The sequence below is a fragment of the Nuphar pumila genome, chromosome 13 (genome assembly GCF_984573655.1).
Source record: "Nuphar pumila chromosome 13, dmNupPumi1.hap1.1, whole genome shotgun sequence".
In the NCBI taxonomy this organism is placed as follows: Eukaryota; Viridiplantae; Streptophyta; class Magnoliopsida; order Nymphaeales; family Nymphaeaceae; genus Nuphar; species Nuphar pumila.
In genome coordinates, this window is record NC_143261.1 from 100,475,483 (window position 1) to 100,499,099 (window position 23,617).

At 36.7% G+C, this 23,617-nt stretch overlaps 1 protein-coding gene across 2 annotated transcripts in view; it reads left to right on the top strand.

Annotated features, from left to right (window-relative positions):
• Nucleotides 1–17,468, top strand: part of LOC149819457 (autophagy-related protein 3-like) — a 31,460-nt gene extending 13,992 nt beyond the window's left edge. For both annotated transcript variants that reach the window (XM_089984154.1, XM_089984155.1), the window contains exons 7-10: nucleotides 8–73; nucleotides 508–635; nucleotides 14,336–14,439; nucleotides 17,279–17,468. In XM_089984154.1, coding sequence (XP_089840280.1) covers nucleotides 8–73; nucleotides 508–635; nucleotides 14,336–14,429 — 288 coding nt within the window. In that variant the 3' untranslated portion in view covers nucleotides 14,430–14,439; nucleotides 17,279–17,468. The remainder of the gene's footprint in view (nucleotides 1–7; nucleotides 74–507; nucleotides 636–14,335; nucleotides 14,440–17,278) is intronic.
• Nucleotides 17,469–23,617: the final 6,149 nt, after the last annotated feature.

Sequence of the window (23,617 nt, forward strand, 5' to 3'; positions counted from 1 at the left end):
TCTGCAGTCCAAGATGCTTTTGCAACCAGAGCTTGTATTGGAAGATGTTAGTCAAGACCATGCTAGAAAAACGGTACATTTTTGTATTGGTTTATTATTTTTCTTTGCTTTCTGATGAACAAATACTATATATATAGTTTCTATTGAATTTCTGCCTTCTCACAATAAGCAGGCTCACATAGTTTCCTTCAATGTGGAACATGTTATTTGGCACTTTAGCCACAACACCATTTCTTTGTAGGCTTAGCTTTTGTACAACGACCATGCCCCCATCATGTATGTGTGTCTGTGCCCATGGATGTACTAGCTAGCCATCTCTGACTTTTTTCTTTTGCATAGTCAACTACACAATTAGGTTGTCATACATGACCTGCTGAAGCTGAAAATGTGGCTCAAGTTCATTAGGTGCTTTTGCTTTTAATTTTAAATGCTTTTGTATGGTGTTTATTGTTGTGGTTTTAGTGGCTTATAGCCTTATCTCTTTCTCCCTGTTATGGCTCTGTATAGGTCACCATTGAGGACCATCCTCACTTGCCTGGAAAGCATGCTTCTGTACATCCTTGTCGGCACGGTGCTGTGATGAAAAAGATCATCGATGTTCTAATGTCACATGGAGTTGAACCAGAAGTTGACAAGTAATTATTTTCTAATACTCTCATCTACTTAAATTAGATATGAAAGTGATGATGAATTATGACTACTTTAAATCTTAAGTAAATAACTTGAAGCATGCAGCGTTTTTTGAGAAGTAGACAGCTTAATTTTAAGCAATTTTAATCAAGAAAAGTTGTTACAAGAGCCAATTTCAATTGCTAAGTCACCAACAAATCAATCAAAGTAATTTGAGTCAAAGCTGTCCTGTGTAATGAAACAAGAAGGAATACAAAAGAGTGCCTCTAAGGGCTACAAGAACATAAAAATACACAAATACAAAATGCCACTTAGGGGCAAAATACAAGTTCACATGAAGTCTCACTAACACATTCCAGTAAAGGGCCACAGTGTAAAAAATATAACTATTATTGAGCATCAATATGCTTGAGAAAGCATAGCTAAAAATACATGGCGGAGATCCCGTTTTATAGAACAAAGAAAGGAGCTAAGGGCTAGTCCAACTCAGAGTTGCCAGTCGAGGAAGCGGGAGCGGGAAGCGATACGGAAAGCGAAAGCGGGAAGCGAGGCACTTTCAAAATTTTAGAAAGCGGGGAAGCATGGGATGACTTAGAAGTGACCCAGGAATCGTCTCAGAAGCGACATAAGAAGCGAACCGGAAGAGACATAGGATTCGAGTGGGAAGTGAAAGAAAAGCGAATAGGAATCGAAAGGGAAGTGAAAATGTAATTATATGTTTTTAATTGATCAAAAAATAAGATTTATGTTATTATTTACAAAATAAAACAGGAGTTTCTAAAAACTGTATCATATATGCAAAGTGCAACCATTTAGCAAATACATTTGTTGCAAGCATTTAATAAATAATAAATAAAGTAAAATTCAGAATTCATAATTTCATATTCATGTTGCAACCATTTAAAAAATGCATCATGTTGCAAGCATTTAATAAATAATACATAAAAAGATTCATAATTCATAATTTCATATTCTGGCTGCAACTATTTAACAAATGCATCATGTTGCAACTTTCAAGCATTTAATAAATAATACATCAAGAAAAAATCATAATTCACATTCCTGTGGCAACCATTTAACAAATGCATACAAGCATTTAATAAATAATGCATTAAGAAAACTAATAAATTTGATTAAGAAGGATACGTTTTTCAACGAAAGAATCAAATGATTTGTTATTTGATGTTGTGAATCTTGTGATCTCTACATTATAGAAAATGAGAAATCAATAAACTCAAAGATTACATAGAGATATAGTTAAATTTTTAGGTACACAAAACAAATTGCATATTTAAGCACTAAAAAAGTAAAAACATAATTTTATTTCATGCATTTCAAAGTTGAATTAAAGTATAAACTATAATCTATAAAGTTGTAAACTTTAAACTTAAAATTAACATAATTCACTACTTCACTTTATCATGCAAGCTTCAAAACAAAACTACTTATCACCGAAATCAAAATATTACAAGGCCATGACAAAAAAAAGTAATATAAAAGTTTCTAAGTTGGACTACTCCAACTACATCATCAAAATAATAATTAAGAATTCAAGAGTTCATTTCATTGTCAACAATCAATAACCTGTCATCTTTCACTTTCCTTTCAGGTCAGCAATAGATCGAGAAGAACTTCCTGCATCACCACGTCCTCCTTACCCTCCACGACCATGCCTTTTGTTCCTTCCTTCATTTCCTATAATGAATATGTTAAAAAATAAAAATGTTCAAAAACCTTAATCTAAAATATAAAAAAATACATATATAGAATAAAGTAAAATAAAAAACACAAGATGTATTTTTTTTATAATAAGAAGTTCCAGATTGATATCCTATTTTCGACTAGGTCCTTCTTTATAGCGATTGTTGTACCTTTTTATAACAAGAATATAAAATATGAATGCCAACAAATAATCAATGATAGATAAATATTTTACAATATATCAAAACAAAAATACAAAACACTTTAATTATACATGTCAATCAATTGAAGATTCGAATGAATATACACCAACGTATCAACACGATCTTCATTGAGCATATTTCTTTTAACATTATAAATGTAGCTATAGGTGCTCTACACTATTTTTGGAGAAGATGTGCTAATAGGCTGAGATAAAACCTTAATGGCTAATGCTCTCAACTTGGGTATATCACCACTATAAAAACACCACCAATTAAGGACCGTCATTGTAGGATTCAATGCATCTAGTCTTGCTGCATTTCGGCTAAATCTTTCACTTCTCATTACAAAAGCTACAAGTTGTGACCTATAAAGTGTAGATAGTTTTTCATTTCCAGCAGATATAACTTCAAGAGTGAGCATTGCACCATCTAAGATATCATTGTCTTTTTCTGCAATTTTTTTGTTTAACTATAACAAGAAAATGCAAATGAAATAATAAAATAATTAAATCATTAAACTTTAAACTTTATTAAATAGCTAGAATAAAATTTTACAAGGAGAAACTCATTTGACCCCTCCTGGTGCTAGGATCTTGAGATACTCTGACTCGTAATATTTTAGAGTAAGCATGTGAGTCAGACTATGAAGGGGTACATTTATTCTATTTCATCTATTTGAGACAATCTTATGAATCTTTTCATACAAATCTGGTTGTCCTTTTAGATTATATTTGATTTTTTTCAACATGTTGTCCATGCCTTCATATACTTTACCAATTATAGGGCTTTCCTGATCATAAAATTTGATCATGTAGATGGGTTTTATAATCATTAATGTTAAACGAAAAAATCCCAGTATTCTTCATCAAGAACAGTTGTTTCTGTCGTAAGGGTCCTCATTTTCATAGTCTCATCAGTGCATGATTGCTTCCACTCACTCCATCTATCTAATATGACTGTAAGCCTCAAGCTCTCTCTCACATTAAGCAAGCGTTTCAGAGTAGTATAATGTGAAGCAAACCTTATTTTTGCAATCTTTATTAACTCTAATTTTTCATTACTTCTAAAGATTGTTAATGCTTTCGAATGATTGGTGATTTATTTTATAATTTCTTTATTTTGCAAATATGTCTCTTCCAACCAATATAACTCATGTGCGAAATCTTTGAAAATCAAATTAAGGGTATGCACAAAACAAGGTGAACAAAAAATATACTTATATGTTTATTTCAATTCTTCACCAGCTACCTTGCAATTTGTTGCAGTGTCTGTTATCACTTGCATTACATTAGAAGGCCTTACAATTTTAAATCCAGTCTTTAAAAACTTGGCAATATTTACAGCCGACTGTTGCACATTAAAAAAATCGCTCGCATATAAGGACATCGAGCCAAAATAATTTAATACAAATATATTTATCAAGTGTTTGTTCTTTATGTTTGTCCAACCATCTGAGACAATGAAAACTTCAAACTCCTCAATTTTTTTTCGAAATTCACTCAACTTCCTGTAAACACACTATTTCTCATTATCAAGCAACGTTGGTCAAGTTTTTTCATACGATGGGAGTTTATATCCAGGCACTTTACTAACTGCTGATATAATCTCTTCTCAATACGGTGATTGAAGCACATTGAAGGGTATGTCATTTGCACACAAAAAATCTAATAATTTTATGATCTACATCATCTCTTTTTACTTTTTTAAAGGTATCGCGAATATCAAATGTGTTTCAGCTTCCACTAGAGGCAAAAAAAGATGTCATACTAATAGACTTCAGTTTATCAATTCTCGATCTTTTCAACTTGAATGTGCTTGATAAAACTTTCACTCGTCAAAGTTGCCTCTTAATTTTTCTTGCCAACTCAACATTTTTGCAATTATAGGATAAAAGGCAATCCCAATACTTTGTCATTTTTGAATTCCTATGAGATGTGCAAAAACTCGAGTATATGACCCATGATAAATATTTTTACAGTGCCTGCACATAAAAACCTGAGTTCCACTTTGTTTTCTTTGCCCACTCTTTTTTTGTTTCAATACATGATGTCATAGCAATGTTGTCTTATGCATGCTAGGTGGTTCTACTTCTGGGGCATATTTGTCATATAACTCATCTAAGTCATATTCTTCTTCATCTTCCTCACAAAACAATTTTCTTTTCTTTCCTCAAACTGATATGGACAATCAGACCCCTTACCTTTTCTGACATTGTCATTCTCAACAACACTAGACGATTCATACTTCAAATTGCAAAAAATTTTTTACAGTGCCTGCACATAAAAACCTGAGTTCCACTTTGTTTTCTTTGCCCACTCTTTTTTTGTTTCAATACATGATGTCATAGCAATGTTGTCTTATGCATGCTAGGTGGTTCTACTTCTGGGGCATATTTGTCATATAACTCATCTAAGTCATATTCTTCTTCATCTTCCTCACAAAACAATTTTCTTTTCTTTCCTCAAACTGATATGGACAATCAGACCCCTTACCTTTTCTGACATTGTCATTCTCAACAACACTAGACGATTCATACTTCAAATTGCAAAAAATCTTCATCATCATAATTGTCGAGATCGTAGTTTGTGATGGTCATTAGGGAAGCAAAGAACAAGCAAATATACCTGCATCATAAAAGTATATGCATCAGTCTAAAACACTTTAAAAAAACTATTACTAGCTCCAAAGGATGGAGAGCGAAGAACACAAATCATTACTCTCATAATCTACCAATTACTAAAACAAAAAAATAAATATTTTGCATTAATGCAAGCTACAAAAAAAACAGCAGATAAATGGAAAACAACCAGCAGCTAGAGTCATAAACCAACCATGACAGGCACATATACTCTTCAATATCAAGTTTTTAGTGAGCCTTAGAGAACATGTATTTCTTATTTTATTTATTTATCTGAGGATACATGCAATTCCTCATCCACGCATGATGGTACAAAATAATTTCAAGTGTCATATCAAGGTTTTAATTGTGAATACTGAAATTTATGACTGTCAACTTCCAGATAATCATTTTTCAATCCCAAACAATTCCTCAAAGCTTGTACAAGAATATAAGTTAAATAGTTAAAATTGGTTTTTTAAGGGAAAATTCAACCAAAAAAGTCAAAGGTAAAACAGCTAAACTCATTATTTGCGTTGTATTAGACTATTAGACAGTTTTGTATTTACAGTTTGGATCCGGATCCGGATCCAAACTACTTGTATATAGCATAATGGTATACTTGTAAATAACCCCAGCTTATCAGGGTTATTGTAAAGGCTATGTATTAGGGCTTTTGCCTATTTATTAATGAAATAGGTCACGATTTTTGTTGTTGAGAAATCGTGACTCATTGCAGCCTCCACCTTTTCCCTCTCTTAACTTCTCGTTCGCAGGTTCTGGAGAAATCTCACATGGTATCAGAGCAAGTCTGATCCAAGGGCTGAAATTCTTCTACACAGGTACGTCCATACGAGATCTTCCCTTCTCTATTGGAATACGAGCCTCAGCCCCAGCTGCCATCTTCAGATCTCCTTCCTCCAATTTGTTCGTTCTTCTTCTCTACTGGACTACGAGACCCAGCCCCAGGTACTTTTTCTGTTCGTACTTCTCCCTTCTATCTATTCCTCCATCTTCACATCTCTTTACATCCAGTTTGATTGCTGAAACTGTTTTGGGTTTCTTCCTTCAATCTGTTCCTCCATCTTCACATCTCTTTACATTCAGTTTGATTGCTGAAACTGTTTTGGGTTTCTTCCTTCGATCTATTCCTCCATTTGATTGCTGAAACAGTTTGATTGCTGAAACTGTTTTGGGTTTGGGCCAAAATCCATTTTCACGATATCTTTGTTCATCGAATCGGTAGATCTCTCGATTTGGATTTGCTTCTTTGGATTTGTACCAAATCAGCCAATTTCTTTGATTTCACGATATCTTTTTGAGTTTTATCGGCTGCTGATACATCTGTACATCAGCGATATTCCTTTTGCTGTGTGCAATTTTTAAAGAAGAAGTCTTAGCTTCCTTTATCAAATCAGATTAGATCTGATAATTCAGGTATCAGTTCTGATTATCAGATTCACGCTGAATTCTCAGCTCTAAAAAAAAAAAACAAATTCTTCCATTCATTAAAAGTCAAGGTCTTTCTGGACATTTAAATGGATCAATTTCAGCCCCTCCAGAATTTGTCATACAAGAAACTAAGGATGGAAACGAGGCTGATCCTATACAACGAATACCAAATCCCCAATATGAAAATTGGATGAAGCGTGATCAAACTGCAGTTGCTTTCCTTATCTCCACTATCTCTCAAGAAGTATTGGTGGGAATTCCATATGAGTGCTCAGCAAAAGAATTATGGGACCGGCTAGTGAAGACATATTCTCAGATTTCAGAGGCTAGGATTTCCTTTCTTCAGCGTGAATTTCAACTCCTCGCTAAGGGTTCCATGTCTGTCATGGAATACTTGAACAAGGTCAAGAACATAAGCGATCAACTGGCTGTTGTCGGATATGAAGTTACAGACAAAGATAAAGTCAGGCAAGCCTTGAATGGATTAGGATCGGAATTCCATGTTCTTTCGACCTCATTGTTATGTCTACCCAGCTTACCATCGTTTGAAGACTTGCAAGCGAAACTCCTTCAATATGAGATGACCTTAAAGGGGATGTCACATGACACTGGTGGCCAGGTTCTTGCTACTAGTGTTTCCTTTGGCCAGGGACGCGGTGATAGTCATTTTGGTGCAGGCAGAGGACGAGGTACCCCAGGGGGGCGTGGGTTACTACCCACTCTGAATGCCTCCTTATAATCTGAAAAACGTGCCCACCTGTTACCTCTGTAACAAGCGAGGTCACGTCAAAGCCAACTGTTGGCACAATCCACAGAACAAAGGAAAGTTCCAAAAGGGTGAGAGTTCGTCAGGACGAAAGGAGAACCCTTCAAAGTTTGGTGGCGATGTGAAAGAGCTTCTTTTGGCTGCATTGTCTGAACTTGATCTGAAACGCGATGATAAAGGCGTCTGGTACATTGATTCGGGGGCGGCTACTCATGTCACAGGTAATGCGGGTAAATTCTCTACTTTAACTCCTTATTTTGGAAAAAGTAACATCGTCACTTGAGACGGGTCACACCACCCCATCACCCACATTGGAAATGTTTCTATCCCCTTGCCTAAATCCCCACTTCATCTTTCCAATGTTCTTCATGCCCCAAATATTACAAAAAATATTGTTTCTGTTTCTAAGCTTGTTGATCATACCAATTCTTCTGTTGAATTTACTCCGTCTTTTGTTTATGTCAAGGATCTACAAACGAAGAAGACATTCGCTAGAGGGGAACGCCGAGGAAATATGTATGTCTTCCAGGAGGACCCTTCTACTTGTGTTCGACCTACCTTGAAGTCATCTCCTCAGTCCATGTCGTCCAAGCATATTCATGTGTTCAATTTGCAATCTTCAAATAAATGTAATAAGCCTGATTTTTGGCATTTGCGTCTTGGTCATTGTGGTCGAGTCTTCGTTGAGCGACTCGTATCTGATGGTCTTATTCCTGAGTTTGGCCTGATTCCTAGACCAGATAATAAAATGTGTTCAAGTTGTCAAATGTGTAAGAGTCATGTTCTTCCTTTTCATTCAATAAATGAGAGAGCTTCAAGGCCTTTTGAAATCGTCTGTTTCGATGTATGGGGACCGGCTCCTAATCCTTCTAATTCTGGCAGCAAATATTATGTTACTTTTATTGATAATTTCTCTCGCTTCACTTGGATATATTTCATGAAGAATAAATCGGAAGTTTTCTCTATTTTTCGTTGTTTCCATACATTTGTCAAAACTCAGTTTTCTTTTAATATTCTACATTTCCAATGTGATGGTGGGGGGGAATACTCATCCAGGGATTTTATCAATTATCTCCAAGATAATGGGATAAATCGTAGAGTATCTTGCCCGCATACACCCCAACAGAATGGAATTGCAGAACGGAAACACCGTCACATTGTGGAAAGCGCTATGAGCATGATGCACGGAAGTCATACTCCCATAGGACTCTGGACAGAGGCTTTTCACTCTGCTGTTTACATTATTAATCGTCTGCCCATGAAGCTTTTAGAAGATAAATCACCTTTTTTTGTCCTATTTGGGAAGCATCCTGATTATGATGAACTAAAAATTTTTGGCTGCACGTGTTATGTTCATATTGACTCTTCTCTGCGAAACAAGTTTCAGGTTAAGGCATCCAAGTGTAGATTTGTCGGATATGCAAATCACCACAAAGGGTACAGGTGTTATGATCCTGACAATAGACGAATTAAGATATCTAGGAATGTAGTTTTTGATGAGAATGATTTTGGAGATGGAGAATATGCTTCTGCCCAAACCAATATGAATACTCTATTTTATGATCCATGGCTCAGTGCAGAGCTCTTTCCTGCAACCAATGATGAGTGTCCTTCCTCCTGTGCTCAAAGAACATCCTCTCAAGATGGATACAATGGCATACAGGAACTTGAAATAGAACATCCTCCAGAGATTAACAAGTTTGCTGGGCAAGTTTATAGGAGAAGAGAAAGGGACTCACTCTTGACTGCGGACGATATTGAACAAGAAGATCCTATGCTTGATCCATCCAATGACATTACTTCTTCAATTTCTAATACAGTAGCTATTCCGATCAGACGATCTGAAAGAGCTCGGCATCCTATTGAAAGGTGGGTCAGTTATGAGAATTTCACCATGGATTTTCAGTTATTTTTGTCACAGATTGAGAAAGAGACTGAGCCTAGACATTTTCATCAAGCCATTAATTCCAAAAAATGGATTCAAGCCATGAATGAAGAGATGAAAGCTTTGTACCAGTGTCAAACATGGACTGTCGTTCCTCGACCTCCAGATAGAAATGTTGTTGGCTCACGATGGGTCTACAAGATCAAATACAAACCGAATGGAAGTGTTGAACGATACAAAGCTCGTCTCGTAGCCAAGGGATTCACTCAAGAGTTTGGACAAGACTATGATGAAACATTTAGTCCAGTTGTGAAAATGGGTACAATTCGCATTGTTCTTTCATTAGCTGTCGATTATGGTTGGAAAATAAGTCAGCTAGATGTGAAGAATGCCTTCATGGCGATTTGAAGGAAGAAGTATACATGGAACAACCGCCAGGCTATACAGAAGTAGATTCAAAGGAATATGTATGCAAATTAAATCGAGCTCTCTATGGACTGAAACAAGCATCTCGATCTTGGTTTGATAGTTTCTCTCTAGAAATTCAAAAACATGGTTTCTATCGATCGCAATTGGATCACTCCCTCTTTATTCTTCGAGGTAAGGAGTTTACTACCTTCTTGTTAATATATGTTGATGATATAATTATTACAGGAAGTAGTGAGAACCATGTTCAAGAAACTAAAGACCTTCTGAGTCAAAGGTTCAAAATGAAGGACCTTGGAAACCTTCGGTACTTTCTTGGAGTAGAAGTGGATAGTCAAGGAAATAAACTTACTTTGACCCAACATAAATACACCCTGGATCTGTTAGAAAAGGGTGGAATGAAAGATTGCAAGCCTCTTGCTACTCCTAGTGTGCTTAACCAGAAACTAAGTGTGCAAAACGGAGACTTGTATCATGATCCCACCAAATATCGGAGTCTAGTGGGAATGCTTCAATATCTTACTTTTACCAGGCCCGATATTACATATTCAGTCAATCAAGTTTCTCAATTCATGCATGAGCCAAGGATGGGACACATGGATGCAGTAAAGAGGATACTGAGGTACTTGAAGAGTACTGTTGGAGATGGACTTTTGTACACCAAAAACAGATCCATGAATACTGCTCATGACATAATTGCTTATTCAGATGCAGACTGGGCAGGAGATCCTGATGATCGAAAGTCAGTTTCAGGGTATGGGGTTTTCATTGGTGCCAATCTTGTTTCCTGGAGTAGTAGAAAACAGAAGGCAGTGGCTAGATCTAACACAGAAGCAGAATACAGGGCGATGGCTGCTGCTACGGCAGAAGTAACATGGACTAGACATTTGTTAACAGAGCTCAAAGAGTCGATTGCTAGTTGCTCTCTCTTTTGTGATAACCAAAGTGCTATTCAAATATCTCTTAATCCCATTCATCACAGCAAGACCAAGCACATTGAGATTGATCAGCATTTTATCAGGCAGAAGATTGAAGAAAAAGAGATTGAGCCCCATTATATTAAAACAGAAGACCAAGTGGCTGATTTGTTTACTAAAGGACTCACAAAGTGCCGTTTTTGGTTTCTAAAGAGCAAGTTGTCCATGATTCAAAATCATGCACAACTTGAGGGAGACTATTAGACTATTAGACATTTTTGTATTTACAGTTTGGATCCGGATCCAAACTACTTGTATATAGCATAATGGTATACTTGTAAATAACCCCAGCTTATCAGGGTTATTGTAAAGGCTATGTATTAGGGCTTTTGCCTATTTATTAATGAAATAGGTCACGATTTCTGTTGTTGAGAAATCGTGACTCATTGCAGCCTCCACCTTTTCCCTCTCTTAACTTCTCGTTCGCAGGTTCTGGAGAAATCTCACACGTTGAACATTAAAGCCAGGTTGATGAGGATTTTGACAAAAGCCAAGTAATTTTCTTTTAAATGCAACACGGGTAATTTACAATGACAGGGATAGAGGTATGTAATTGCAAGCAAAATGGCAAGTAGTGTATGCAGTGTGCACAGGAAGCATGTTACATCCTACAGTAATGAACAATAACCTACTCAGTTTCCTAGTCAAGGGAAACCTAAACATGCTACCATCTAATGAGAGGCATCCACGAACCAAAAAACACAAACAGAAACTCCAATGAGACAGCTGTAGCTGTGCAAATTCAGCGATGAACTTCTATGTGCAAGCACTCTAACAGTCTTGATTTCATGAACCATGCGGTGACCTTAAGTTATCAAGGGAGTTGAACAAGCTAATACATCTCATAAGTCCACCTCTACATATATTTCTTGAAGATAAGAAGCCATGCCTATGTCAAATTGGATAAGAAATGGTGCATCCTAACATCACGCATTGTGTGATCTTCAACATTTCAAAACCATAAAGCACCCAATGTGAAAAAGCTGAAACGCATATAGAAAAGGAATAAGGAGATTCAATGCAGATACACAATATAACTCCAGAACTTACAATCATAAACAAAAGAAAAGAAAGCAACAAAAAGAAAAACAAGTTAATAAAAAATTACGGCATCTAAAATCTAGGTTAATTACCAATTCAATTCTGTGCAAAAACCCTAAACAATCCCAAAACAGAACACAAACCAAAGAAAACACTTCCTCACAATGAATCAAATAAAAAATCCACAAAAAGGATATATTTTCCTCACCACAATCCTTCTCTCAAATTCCAACAAAAAAATCAACAATATCAAGGAGCAAAAATGAACAATGATTGCAAACCAAAAAAAAGAACGAAACCCTAGAAATTGGGATCCCCAAAAAAAATAAGTTGTTAACGGCCCAGTCTGAGTGGGTGCGAGAGAGCGACCAAAAAAAAGCATTTCCCAGCTGGGCTGAGTGGGTGCGAGAGAAAGTAATAGTGAGTGAGAGAAGAGATGGAGAGATAGAGAGAGTGAGAGGAGAGTCATAGAGAAAGGAAAAAGGGGCATACCTAAACATCCTCATCGTCGGTCGGTGGAGGTCGCTGGATGTTGGTGAAGGTCGCCGGTCGGTGGCCGAAAACTTGAGAGAGGGAGGAGTTAGATGACAGACTGCTCGGTGAAAAAGAAGAAAAACCCTCGACCCTCTCTTGTTTATTCACGGGTTTTCAAAAATCCCAATTTTACCCTTATTAAGAAAATTTTTTCTCTATATTTTTTTTGGTAAAAAAAAGTTAAAACAAAGGGCAAACTTGTCCATCAATTTTAAAAAATTTTAAATACTCGCTCGCCCGATGACCCTTTCCCTTTAAAGGGAAGCACATTTTTCTTTAAAGGGAAACATGCCTCCCAATTGAATCGTGTGCTTCCCCACGCATTTCGGAAGTGCTGCGTTTCATGCTTTTGAAGCGCATTTTGGGAAAGTGCGCTTCCCTAATCTATAGGTGCTTCCGATAACTCTGGTCCAACTAGCCGTTGGATTATCTCAACATCTAGTTGGGCTAGTCCCAACAGCTATAAAACTAAAAACTAAAAAATAAGCAAAACTGAAAAGAGATTTACAAATCTGCCCCTATTGGCAGTCCCTATTACATAATTAGAAATGACCAAAATGCCCCTATTGGGCATTACCTATTAGATACATATATATAGATATATATATGCACACACATGCATTAACACTCCCTCAAACTTTCAGGGTGAAAACTGACAGTTTGTCGAGTATAAAGTGAAACCGAGGTGACAAAAGCGCCTTGGTGAAGGAGTCAACCAACTGATATTTTGAGGTGACGTAGAGCAAAGTGAGTCTTCTTCATAAATTCTTCACGTACATAGTGACAATCCATTACGATATGTTTAGTTATTTCATTAAATGTATGGTTGCCAATTATGTATATGATACTCTTGATGTCACTGCACAGTTTGGAGGGTGTTTGATAATGAACCCCCATGTCTTTAAGGAGTCTTCGTAGCCATACAATCTCTGATGTTTTAATAGTCATCACACGGTACTCAACTTCAGTAGATGATAACAAGACTTTCTATTGCTTTTTGCACTTCCAAGACACCAAAGATCATCTAAAAAGACACAAAAACAATAGTTGAGCGTATCATTTTGATCTCCTCCAAAATCTGAGTTAGAGTAAGCAATTAACTCAAGAGAAGAAGAGGAAGACAATAAATGACCTCTAGAAACAAAATTCTATAAATATCTAAAGATCCTAATTATAACACTCATGTGAACTATGGTGTGAGAATGTTGGAACTGACTTGCAGTATGAATTGCACTAGTAATATAAAGTCAGATAATAGTCAAGTAAGTTGATGTGTCAATCTTCTAAAAGTGATCCATCATCTTTATTTATTTTGGCATCGATAACTTCTGGAGTAGATATCATCTTCTCATCAATTATCTCGGACCTATCAATAATATCATTAGCAAACTTGGATTGAGACTTTGAGTTATTAAATATCCTCGAGGAGAATAAACTACCTTGATACCTAAAAAAAATCTAAGACATCCAAGGTTAGTCATTTCAAAATGCTTATTGAGAATAATTTTAATATGATTAGCTCCTTGTTTATCTTCACCTTTGATGATCATATCATCAATATAAAGAAGTAGAATGATTATTTTTTGCATTAGGTTTCTTAATAAACATAGCAATGTCAATATAACAAGATTTAAATCCAAATGGAAGCATAATATAACTAAATCTATCATACCAGGCCTATGTAGTAAAAAGCCCCGACTAGTCCACCTAATCGGTCTAGGCATAAGTAAAATGCCTAGGCTTTGCAATTCCTAGGTGGGTACCTTAAAAGGTACTAATTTTACCGACTAGGCACCGACTAAGGCTCCTGGTCGGCGACTAAGATGCCTCTGCCTAGGCATGAGGGCAGTTTAGTCATTTATTATTATATATATTTTGTTATTTTTTTGTGTATATATATAATTATATATATGTGCGTGTGTTTGTGTGATTTTTCTTTGAAATCATGAAAACATGCTTATATGTGTGTGTGTGTGTGTGTGTGTGTGTGTGTGTGTGTGTGTGTTTCTTTGTTTTTGGGCAACAATTATCTGAAGAGCTTTCCTTAACCCTTTTCTCTTTAATGTTCCTTTTTTATTAAAATCTTGAGCAACAATTCTGCAGGTATCTTTTCTTATTTCTAAAGTTTGTGGCTTCTGTGATCCCAACCATTGAGTATGACTACACAATTGACTTTGATATGGGAAAGGCCGATTGATGATTAAGAGGTAATCCTTGTCATTAGGTTTCTTTTTCAATTTTTTCTGGCAGGTAATTGAAATCATGGCTGAATGTTTCAAGTTACAAAATATGAAGCCAATATTTGTAAAACTTCACATACAAATGTTGCTAAAACAATTTTATTTACTTTGTACACCTATTTGATTTTCTCATTAGATGTAAACTGTTGTGTGATTCTTCCCTTTTATTGTATCTTTTAAAGTTTTACATTATTTGTTCCTAAAGAACATCAAATCTCCGTAAAAAAAAAATTGTATAAAGGGTATTCTTCTCATTTGCCAGTTCTAATGTAATTAGACCGGTGACAATACAGTGCAAATTGATGCCTTGACTCTGGCATATACCTAAGTATGGTACGATTATTGTCATATATGTTGTGCCCAAAGCAAAGGTGGTGTTCTTGTACGATGGATTGACTTGCACAATTGGATGATTTTCTTATTGAAAGCACAACCGCAAACTCTCTCTAGTCAAGTAGTGGAGTTGTCAATAAGAATACTGCTGCCAGTTTGAGGCAGGAGGTAACCAGAGCCTTGTCATGGGGACCATTTCTAGTGCTGCCAAGTTTGCATGACATTCATGCCCAGTTCCACAGACAGGCATGCTCTGTTCTCTCCCTGTAAATCTCTGCCTCGCATGTGGCTGTTGCATCAGTACCTTTGCTTCGCCGCTATGCCTTCAGATTGCCTGGTTCTATAACAAATTCTCTATAAACTGTTTTACGTTGTGAGCATGTGTTCTGCCTTTGCATTTGTTTTCAGCTGTTAGTCTTTGGACAAGAAATCTCTAGTTTGGCAATCAACATCTGTGGATAGGTCCCCACTTCTAACCCTGCTTGTTCCTCTGTTACGAGAGGGTTTCTCTGATTTTGCTTTACTGTCTGTCATTGGAGTTTTCATTTCCACCAGCCAGTTTCAATGTCCTAAGGTTGACAAAGATGCAAACTTAAGTTTTATAATTTGATGTGAACCCTGATTGCATTATATTGGTACGACGGTGCTTTATGCAAGCAGTTTGCACGTCAATTTAAATGTTGGTTCTTAACAAAAGGTATGGTCTTGTAAAAACTTTTTCTGTATTATGACCTATGTAGTCAAAAGCGGTGACTAGGCACCGACTAGACGCCTAATCTCCCTAGGAGCAGGTCCAGCGCCTAGGCAAGTGTGTCTAGGCGCTGAACAATTTTAAAAAGTTTTTTTTATGAAAAGGGGGTTGGGGGTAATTAGGTAAATTTTAAAAAAATGACTTTTGGGGGGACGGAGAAGAGAGGGAGCGGGGGGGGGGGGGGGGGGGCGGTGTAAAACCCTAACCCCTTTTACTTTTTCGCTTTCTACTCTCTCTCTCTCTGCTCACCCCTTCTTACCCGACTCACCCTTCTTTTTTTCTCCTATCTCCCATCTTCTGCCCACCTTTTCTTCTGTTTGTCTTCCTCTTTTTTTTCTCCCACCTCCCCTTTTCTTATTTTCTTCTTTTTTTCCTCGTCTCTTCTCCTTTTCCAGCTGAGTGAGTGTAAGAAAGAGAGAGGATATATATATATATAAAGAATTTTGTGTTAATATGTATCTATGTTTCTGAATTTTCTGTTTTTGTAGATCATGTTTCTCTGAAATCTGAATGCATGCTTCGGTAAAACTGTAAAAACATGATTCTGCTATGGCATTTTATGAATTTTGTGTACGCATGTCTATATTCTGATTTTTTTTTTGTTTTTATACATCATGGTTCTCTGAGTACGTGTTTTGTTAAAAGCATGATTCTAAATTTCGATTAAGGCATGAATTTGTCATTACATCATACATATTGTGTTTTTGAAAAGCATGAAATTTTCTGTAACATAGTATATTCACATTGTCAGTTATATGGTTTGTTTATTCAATTGTTCATTTATTTTTAGTTTTTTTAAGCAGGTTTTATAATATATCATTTTGCAGTTTTTGACTGCATTTTTTTATGTGTATTGTTTATTGTTGATTGATTTTGTTGTATACGTGTTTGTTATTAATTTTAACTGTTTACATATTTTTGTGTATTTTTTTATTTTTTAATTGGGCTGTCTAGTCTAGAGTTACCGGAAGCTTCTTAGGTAGGTGGGAAGCGCGCTTCTCGAAAACTCGCTTTGGAAGCACGATAGTCTTCACTTCCAAAACATTATGGGAATCTCGATTCCTCCACGTTTCTTCTATGTTTCCAATACACATGGTGTATGTTCCTTATATGCTTTTATCACGTTTCTTTTCACTTTCACTCACTTTCCATGTACTTTCTCTAAATTGGTAACCATCATTGTTAGATTTTAACAAAAATTTAACTCTTACTGAAAAATCATGAAATATAAGAATAATCAAATTTTATTTTAGGTTTTATTTGCCTCTTGTTTGATTCCTATTCAGTTACCATATTGCTTTATTTTTTATTTATATTTTGCTTTCAAATTGATACTTTGCTTCCTGCTTCCTATAAATTTCAAAATGCCTCACTTCTTGCTTCCGCTTCACATATCGATTCTCGCTTCTGCTTCTTAGTTTAGCAACCTTCGTCTAGTCTCACCCAGTCCCATACTAGTCTTTTTAGGGGCTCACCGCCTACTGCTTGATTTTGATGTAAATTTTGATTGAGTCAAGTAGAAGTTTAGTACAGATACAGACTTTGAAATCCAAATTCTTGGAGCCTTGTGCTCTCTGGTTTGAAGGTGCTGGTGGTCGTTATCATTCGTCGTTGTAAAATGTTGATCTGTAGCTTTGAGGTTCTTTCTTATAGATGGTAATATGTTATTATCTGTGTTGGGCTGATTTGTATATTATCTTCATTTTTTTTACTCTTTCACAGGATTTCATGCTGAGAAACGGGACACGGTCTTCCTTGGCTTCAAACTGCACCTCGCCAGAGGAAGACGCTCTTTTTTCATCCTCTCCATGTACATAACATTCATCAGATTTGGTTTTGATGTGTTCGAAGGAACTGTGATGAATCCTTTTAATTAATATGCAATGCAAAAAAATGTAAATTGTTATAGGCTCCAATTGCCTTTTATTATGGGCTTCAGACTTGACGATGTGACGATGCAATGTTAACAGTTGCCACTTTAAGAAAGGCCGGTCTAAAATAACGACAGGTCACTTGTCTATTTCATTTGAAAAAAGAAAAAGCGATGAAACAATTTTTTACCTTGAAAAATTTAGGGAAAATTATCGGTTTATTTACAATTTAAAATTCAGGAACAGTATAAGAATAATATTGAAAATATAAAAAAACACATATATTTGCATTAATAACATCATTATATTATGATAAAAGCACAAATTTTCAAAACGGGTGATTTTTAAAACTGTCAAATCTTTTTAGGGGAATGTTTCAGGTTTTGAAAATCACACTATAAAATCAGAAGAGTTTCAAAAACAGAAAATGACCTGTATGACAAAAATGATGCATTTTTTGAAAAACCTTATAAATTAAAAAAATCCACCCAATGTTCAAAATTGCAAATGTCTGGTGTTAAAAGAACCATTTTAACTTTTGCATAAGCTGATTTTTTTTCACAAATGTGAATTTTCTCTCGAATGTGTTCAAGTATTGCATTAAAGATATGTGACAGACTTTGTTATTAATTTTTTAAACATAAAATGAAGAATTTTTAAAAAACACAAAAAAATAAAGAAACTAGACTGAAATATCTTTCTAACTTGATATAGTCCCGATAACATTTTTAAAACAGGAGGTAAACATGTGTGGTTGTATCTATTTTGATTATTCAATGTTGTTTTTTTCGTCGCTTGTGTCAGAAATTAAGGAAAACAATAAAAAAGACAGACACATTTGGATATTAGAAGAAGCATCTTCTGTAAGAAAGATTGTTCAGTTGTTCCAGAGTAAAGAGCATGTTTTTGTTTCAGTATTGAAACATTGAAACTTAGAAACAAGAATAGGAGGGGTTTTCTTTTTTTACTCCAAATATTAAAATTACAGGTTTATATCTCATCTTTTCAACATGAAGATACAAATTTGAAAACAAAGATTATTCTGTAAAAAATGTGCGAATATGTGAATATCTTCATATATGCGTAGATTTTCTCATATATATAATGCAATTCTAACGTTCAAGGTACTTGAATTTTATCCTAATAACTCTGAGATTTATAGCCCTAAGAGATTTAGGGCAGTGACAGGCAGCCTTGCCACTAGACAGGTGGGTGGTCTGGGTTGCATTCTCATGGCTGTCACCGAAGCAAGGTAAATCCTTGAGGGCGACCTGTGGCATTCTTAAGTACGGCAGGCTTAGCCAGCGCCACTAGATCTGTTTCGGGGGGGGGGGGGGGGGGGGTCATTGTTATGGAAAAAAACACTGAGATTTAGGGTGTGTTTCAATGCATTGCGTGAGAATTCTCATAGGGCTTGGGTTCCAATCGGTTTCATAAAAAGTGAAAAGGCCATTCGTGAAATATCGGATCTCCATTAGTGTGTTAATACAAACTGGGTCTCACAATTATTTTGCTTGAGGCTCATTCTATGTGAATGCCACTTTCATTTTTTCTTTAATTCTTTATCATTGTATTTAAATAACCACTTAATAGAAGATGGTATGCATAATTCTTGAAAATGTGGTGCCAATTTCCAATGCAGTCATGTGAATTCACATTTACTGCGTAAACACTAAATCTAAACACGCTTGATCTGAAAGAGTACAAGGGCGAAACTAAGCCTTCAAATGGGGCCTAAGTTATCATCTTCTGCAAGAGGAAATTGATTTCTCAAAAAATTGTAGACTCCAAAATGCTTCACAATTTTCATGTTGGCTGGAAAAAAAGGGTTTTGTTTCTAAACCACGATTTGCCCAAGTTTAACGCATCGATATATACAGGCGGATTGAGACTTATTCAAGTCTTATTACCGGGCGCTTGATTTGGAATTTCTCTCAAATGAGTTTTACATATCACATGTGATAGTTGTTAACCGGAAGGAAATCCATCATTTTCCAGACTTTTTCTTTTTAAGGTTTCGTGGTGCATGGTGGCGTACAATCATTTCGATAGCTAAGCTAGCGTGTAGAGAGTGGTGTCACAGGTACACCTGGGGATGGATGGGCTCACATCCCAGGCAAATATATGGTCCTTCGATAGAGCGAGAGTTGTGCGTGAGTTCTCTGTGTGATCGAAAGGGTCAGCTCACGAGCTGTGTGGCCTAAACCGTTTGATCCCATGGGCATTCACCCCCTGCGTAAGCTGAAGCTTGGCGACTCCCTGGGGGTAGAGGGTAAGTCCCCGGAGTTTTACACTGACAGGACAGCGACCGTAAGTATGGCAGGCTGAGCTAGCGGTTTCTCCAAGTAAAAATCTACAAAAAAAAAACTCTATTCATCACTGTCCACGCATCAGTTACGCTTAAGTTTATTGTAGTCAGGTAAAAAGTTTCATGATTTCCTTGACCTTATAAAAGATTCTACTCTGTGCAGGTACGAGTATTTTACTTTCATCTAGGAAGCTGTTGGATATCCTTAATAAACTTGATGCTGCTTATCATTCTAAACCATCTGGACCTTCTTCATTTGATAGTTTGTATCAGATTAGTACCTTCTATTCATGAGAAATTGCGGATATATGCAATTTTGTCAATATTCAATATACTGTTCCTAAGATTCTGTATGCCAGAAGCATTCTGTCCTTTTCTTTTACAGTTTTGTGGACTTGTTTTTTCATTTTCGTGCTATTGTCAGGACGGGGAAGATGGTTTATCTGGTGCTAAAGGATCTCCCTTGTATGAAAATTGGATTCCCAGCTTGAAATTTTTATTGGTTCTGAAGATGGTGGAAAAAGGCCACTTGTGTTCATCAAGCAAAATACTGAATAAAGCAAAGTGTATATTTCCAGCCACAATTTGCATCCATTTTGTAATAGAACATTGCTAGTGCTTGTAAATGAACTGTGCAGCTTCTGCATCAGCTTGGTTAGGATCCTATAATAGCCGAAGCAGATCCAATGTTCGGGGCTGCGTGTTCTGCCCACCTAGGGTTTGCCATGTATGGCTGGCCCCTATAAAACAAAGGGTGCCCCCTAGGGGTGTCAAGGGTTTGGTTGGGACCCGGGTGGAACCAGACTTAGACCAGATTTTTGGGTATAGTATTGGGTCCGTACCCAGGTCTAATTGGGTCTACTATAAGAGAAACTATACCCGGCCTCGATAAGAACTACATGAACCAGACCCAGACCATACCCGATAAAATAATATTTTTTATCATTTTTACATTGAAAAATTATGGGTCTTAATAAAAGCATTTTTGGGCTCTAAAAATAGGCTTGGCAAGCCGTGTATGCCCAACTCATTTAGAATACTGAGTTGAGTACAAGCGTGTTCTCAACTAAGTTCTTTGCATGACATATATACTTTAGGTACAACATATATTAAGACTGTTTAGATTAGATGGTTAAAGTACATGACTTGTAAGTGAAGGGTTTGATTCCTATTGTCATCAATGTTAAAAGATATCGTTTTATTTAAAACAAGTCAGCTCTAAGCTAATGATCCTGTGCTGGGTGTGCTGTGCTTTAGCAGTCCAAGCTTGGCCCATACGTTCTGTTTGCCAGACCTAGACATTGCAAACTATGGTCATACGTGTCTTTTTCATGATATACATATATTCCAGTTTCTCATGAAAAAAAAAAATAAAACGTTGCAACACATTTTTGTTGCATTATCTCTTCTGTCTGTGTTTGCTATTCTTTTTTTTTTGAAAGAAAGCATAAAATTTCATTCATCCTATCGCCCACCCTTGCCCAATAACAATCCCTGGACACCCCCTATACATAGGAATGCCTGGGTACTTGATAGGTAAGCTCCCAATGCCACATTCAAACATACAAAGAGGCAAAACCCGCTTCACCCCCATTGTTATCATTCAAAGTTATTACTTTACTCTTTGTCCTTGTAGTCCTGTCAACTCCAAAATGCATCTTATGACCAACCAAAGGGATATCATATGAGATTAACCTCAGTATCATCTGCAAATAGGTGTGAAAATTTTGAGAGACTCAATAGCTTAATGCCTTTAAACAAGCCAATTTCACATGCTTCATTCATGAGGCAAGAGAACTGAATAGCCAAAATAAAAAGAATAGGTGACAGTTGATCCCCTTGATGGTTGAAAAAAATTCAGCCCTTTCGTCGTTAATGTTCACAACAATTGAAGCCGAAAATAGAATGGCCCTCACCCACGCTGTCCATTATCCCCCAAATCCCAATTGTTCCAAACATCTTAATAAAAAAGACCATTTGATGGAGTCGAATGCCTTACGCTGGTCAATCGTTAGAAGAAAGGCATTTGGCTTTGAGACATTAATACAGTGGATAGCCTCACGACCCACTACCACACAATCATGTAATCTTCTTCCTGGTAAGAAAGCACATTGTGTCGGGGTAATAACTGATGGAAGAGCCATTTTTGAGTCAGTTACTAAAAGCCTTGTGAGCAAAATTTTGTGGTGTTTATAAGTGAAATTGGTCTAAATTTTGTGATATTATTTCTGCCTTATTCCTTTGGGATAAGAACAAGGAACAGTTGCCCTCGTGCTAGGCAACTTCTCATTTCTATAAAAATCCCTAAAAGCTTCCAACAAATCTATTTTGCATTATTCTCGGGTAGCCTTAACAAATTCAATGGAAAGCGGCTTCCAAACCACAGATTTAATCTCCTCTAGTAAAACTGACACATCAATTGCCAATGAATCCGCCCCCATCGATGCGTAGTAGAGGTAACATACATATATCATAACCGTCCGGTCCTCAATAGGAAAATTTCGAGGCAAAGAAATGAGTGGTTTTTTTCGGTAATCTCTGTTCTCTTGCATCAGCAGCAGTCAATGATGAGAGAACCCAAATGATTTATGTAAAGAAAAATAGTGTGGGCTATCCATATGACATGTCACATATTTTCTTGGGTTTACTTTCTCTTTATGTGATATAATTTGGTTGGGCATGTGATATTTCATATAATAGGGTCTTATTACGTGAATAAATCTCTTATACCATTATCTGTCATTTTTCGATTCTACGATGGATTGAATTGGAAAGAGACTCTCAGTTGATTACAAATTAGGTTATAGTCCCCAAACCATATATAATAGTTTTCTTTCTTTAGACACATCATCTACAACAAGAGAAATCAATCCATCTCATTAGGTTTAGAGAAAGAAAAATAACCACATATACGGTTCTAGAAGATCATACCTGTCAACGATCTATCGAAGCACCAATGGATTCAGGTTCATTTTCGCATTGAGATTCGGCTTATGTTTTGCTTTTAACGATTTAGTACAAACATGTTTGATGATCATTTTAGTTTTTCGATGAATTCTAAATCCAACAATTAGTATCAGAGCTTCATGTCTCTGTTGAATCATTGAAACATACGATCTTATTATTTATTTCATGTTTTTCCTGTTTGTGGCAGCGATCTATTATGAGCAGAGTCGGGGCACGAGTGGAGGATGGTCGATTGACCTTTCTTGCACTGTTCGGTTATGCCCAGACGTAGGGAGGGCCGATCGCCCCTCCCATGGGGGTTTTCAGACGGTGGGAGGGCCGATCGACCCTCCCTCTTCTGATCACCAGATCGCCGCAGGGCGAAAAAGAGGCTTGTCCCTATGTTGACAGTCAGATGAGAAGGGTCATCGAGATTTTCTCCTTTGTTGATAGCCGGACGGGAAGGGCCCTTCCCTTTTGTTGATAATCGAATGAAAGGGTCGTTCAGCCCTTCCCCGATCTCTTTTGGCGTGGTCGGACGGCAAGCGCGTTCTTGATAATCAGATGAAAAGGGGATCATCCTGTCCTATTCAGATCCTAATGTTGATAGGGTGTGTTGCCATTCTCATCACCGTCTGACGGGGTGTGTCGTCGTTTTGAACGTCAGACAGATGATCTGTTGTTGGGTTCGACTGGCAGTCGAAGCCATTTTCAGACCTTCAAATGGTGCCAGACCGTGTCCGATGAGCATGGTGATACATAGCCCATTATCGGCCATTCGGGTGGTGTTGAGGTTATTTTCGGCCCTAAGTCAGTGCCAGGCCATGTTCGGCAAACACGAGGATGTCGAGGCCATTTTTCGCTCTTCAGTTGGTGTCGAGCCATGTCCAGCGTACGCAGAGATGCCAGGACATTTAGCTGGTATGGTTCTTTTTT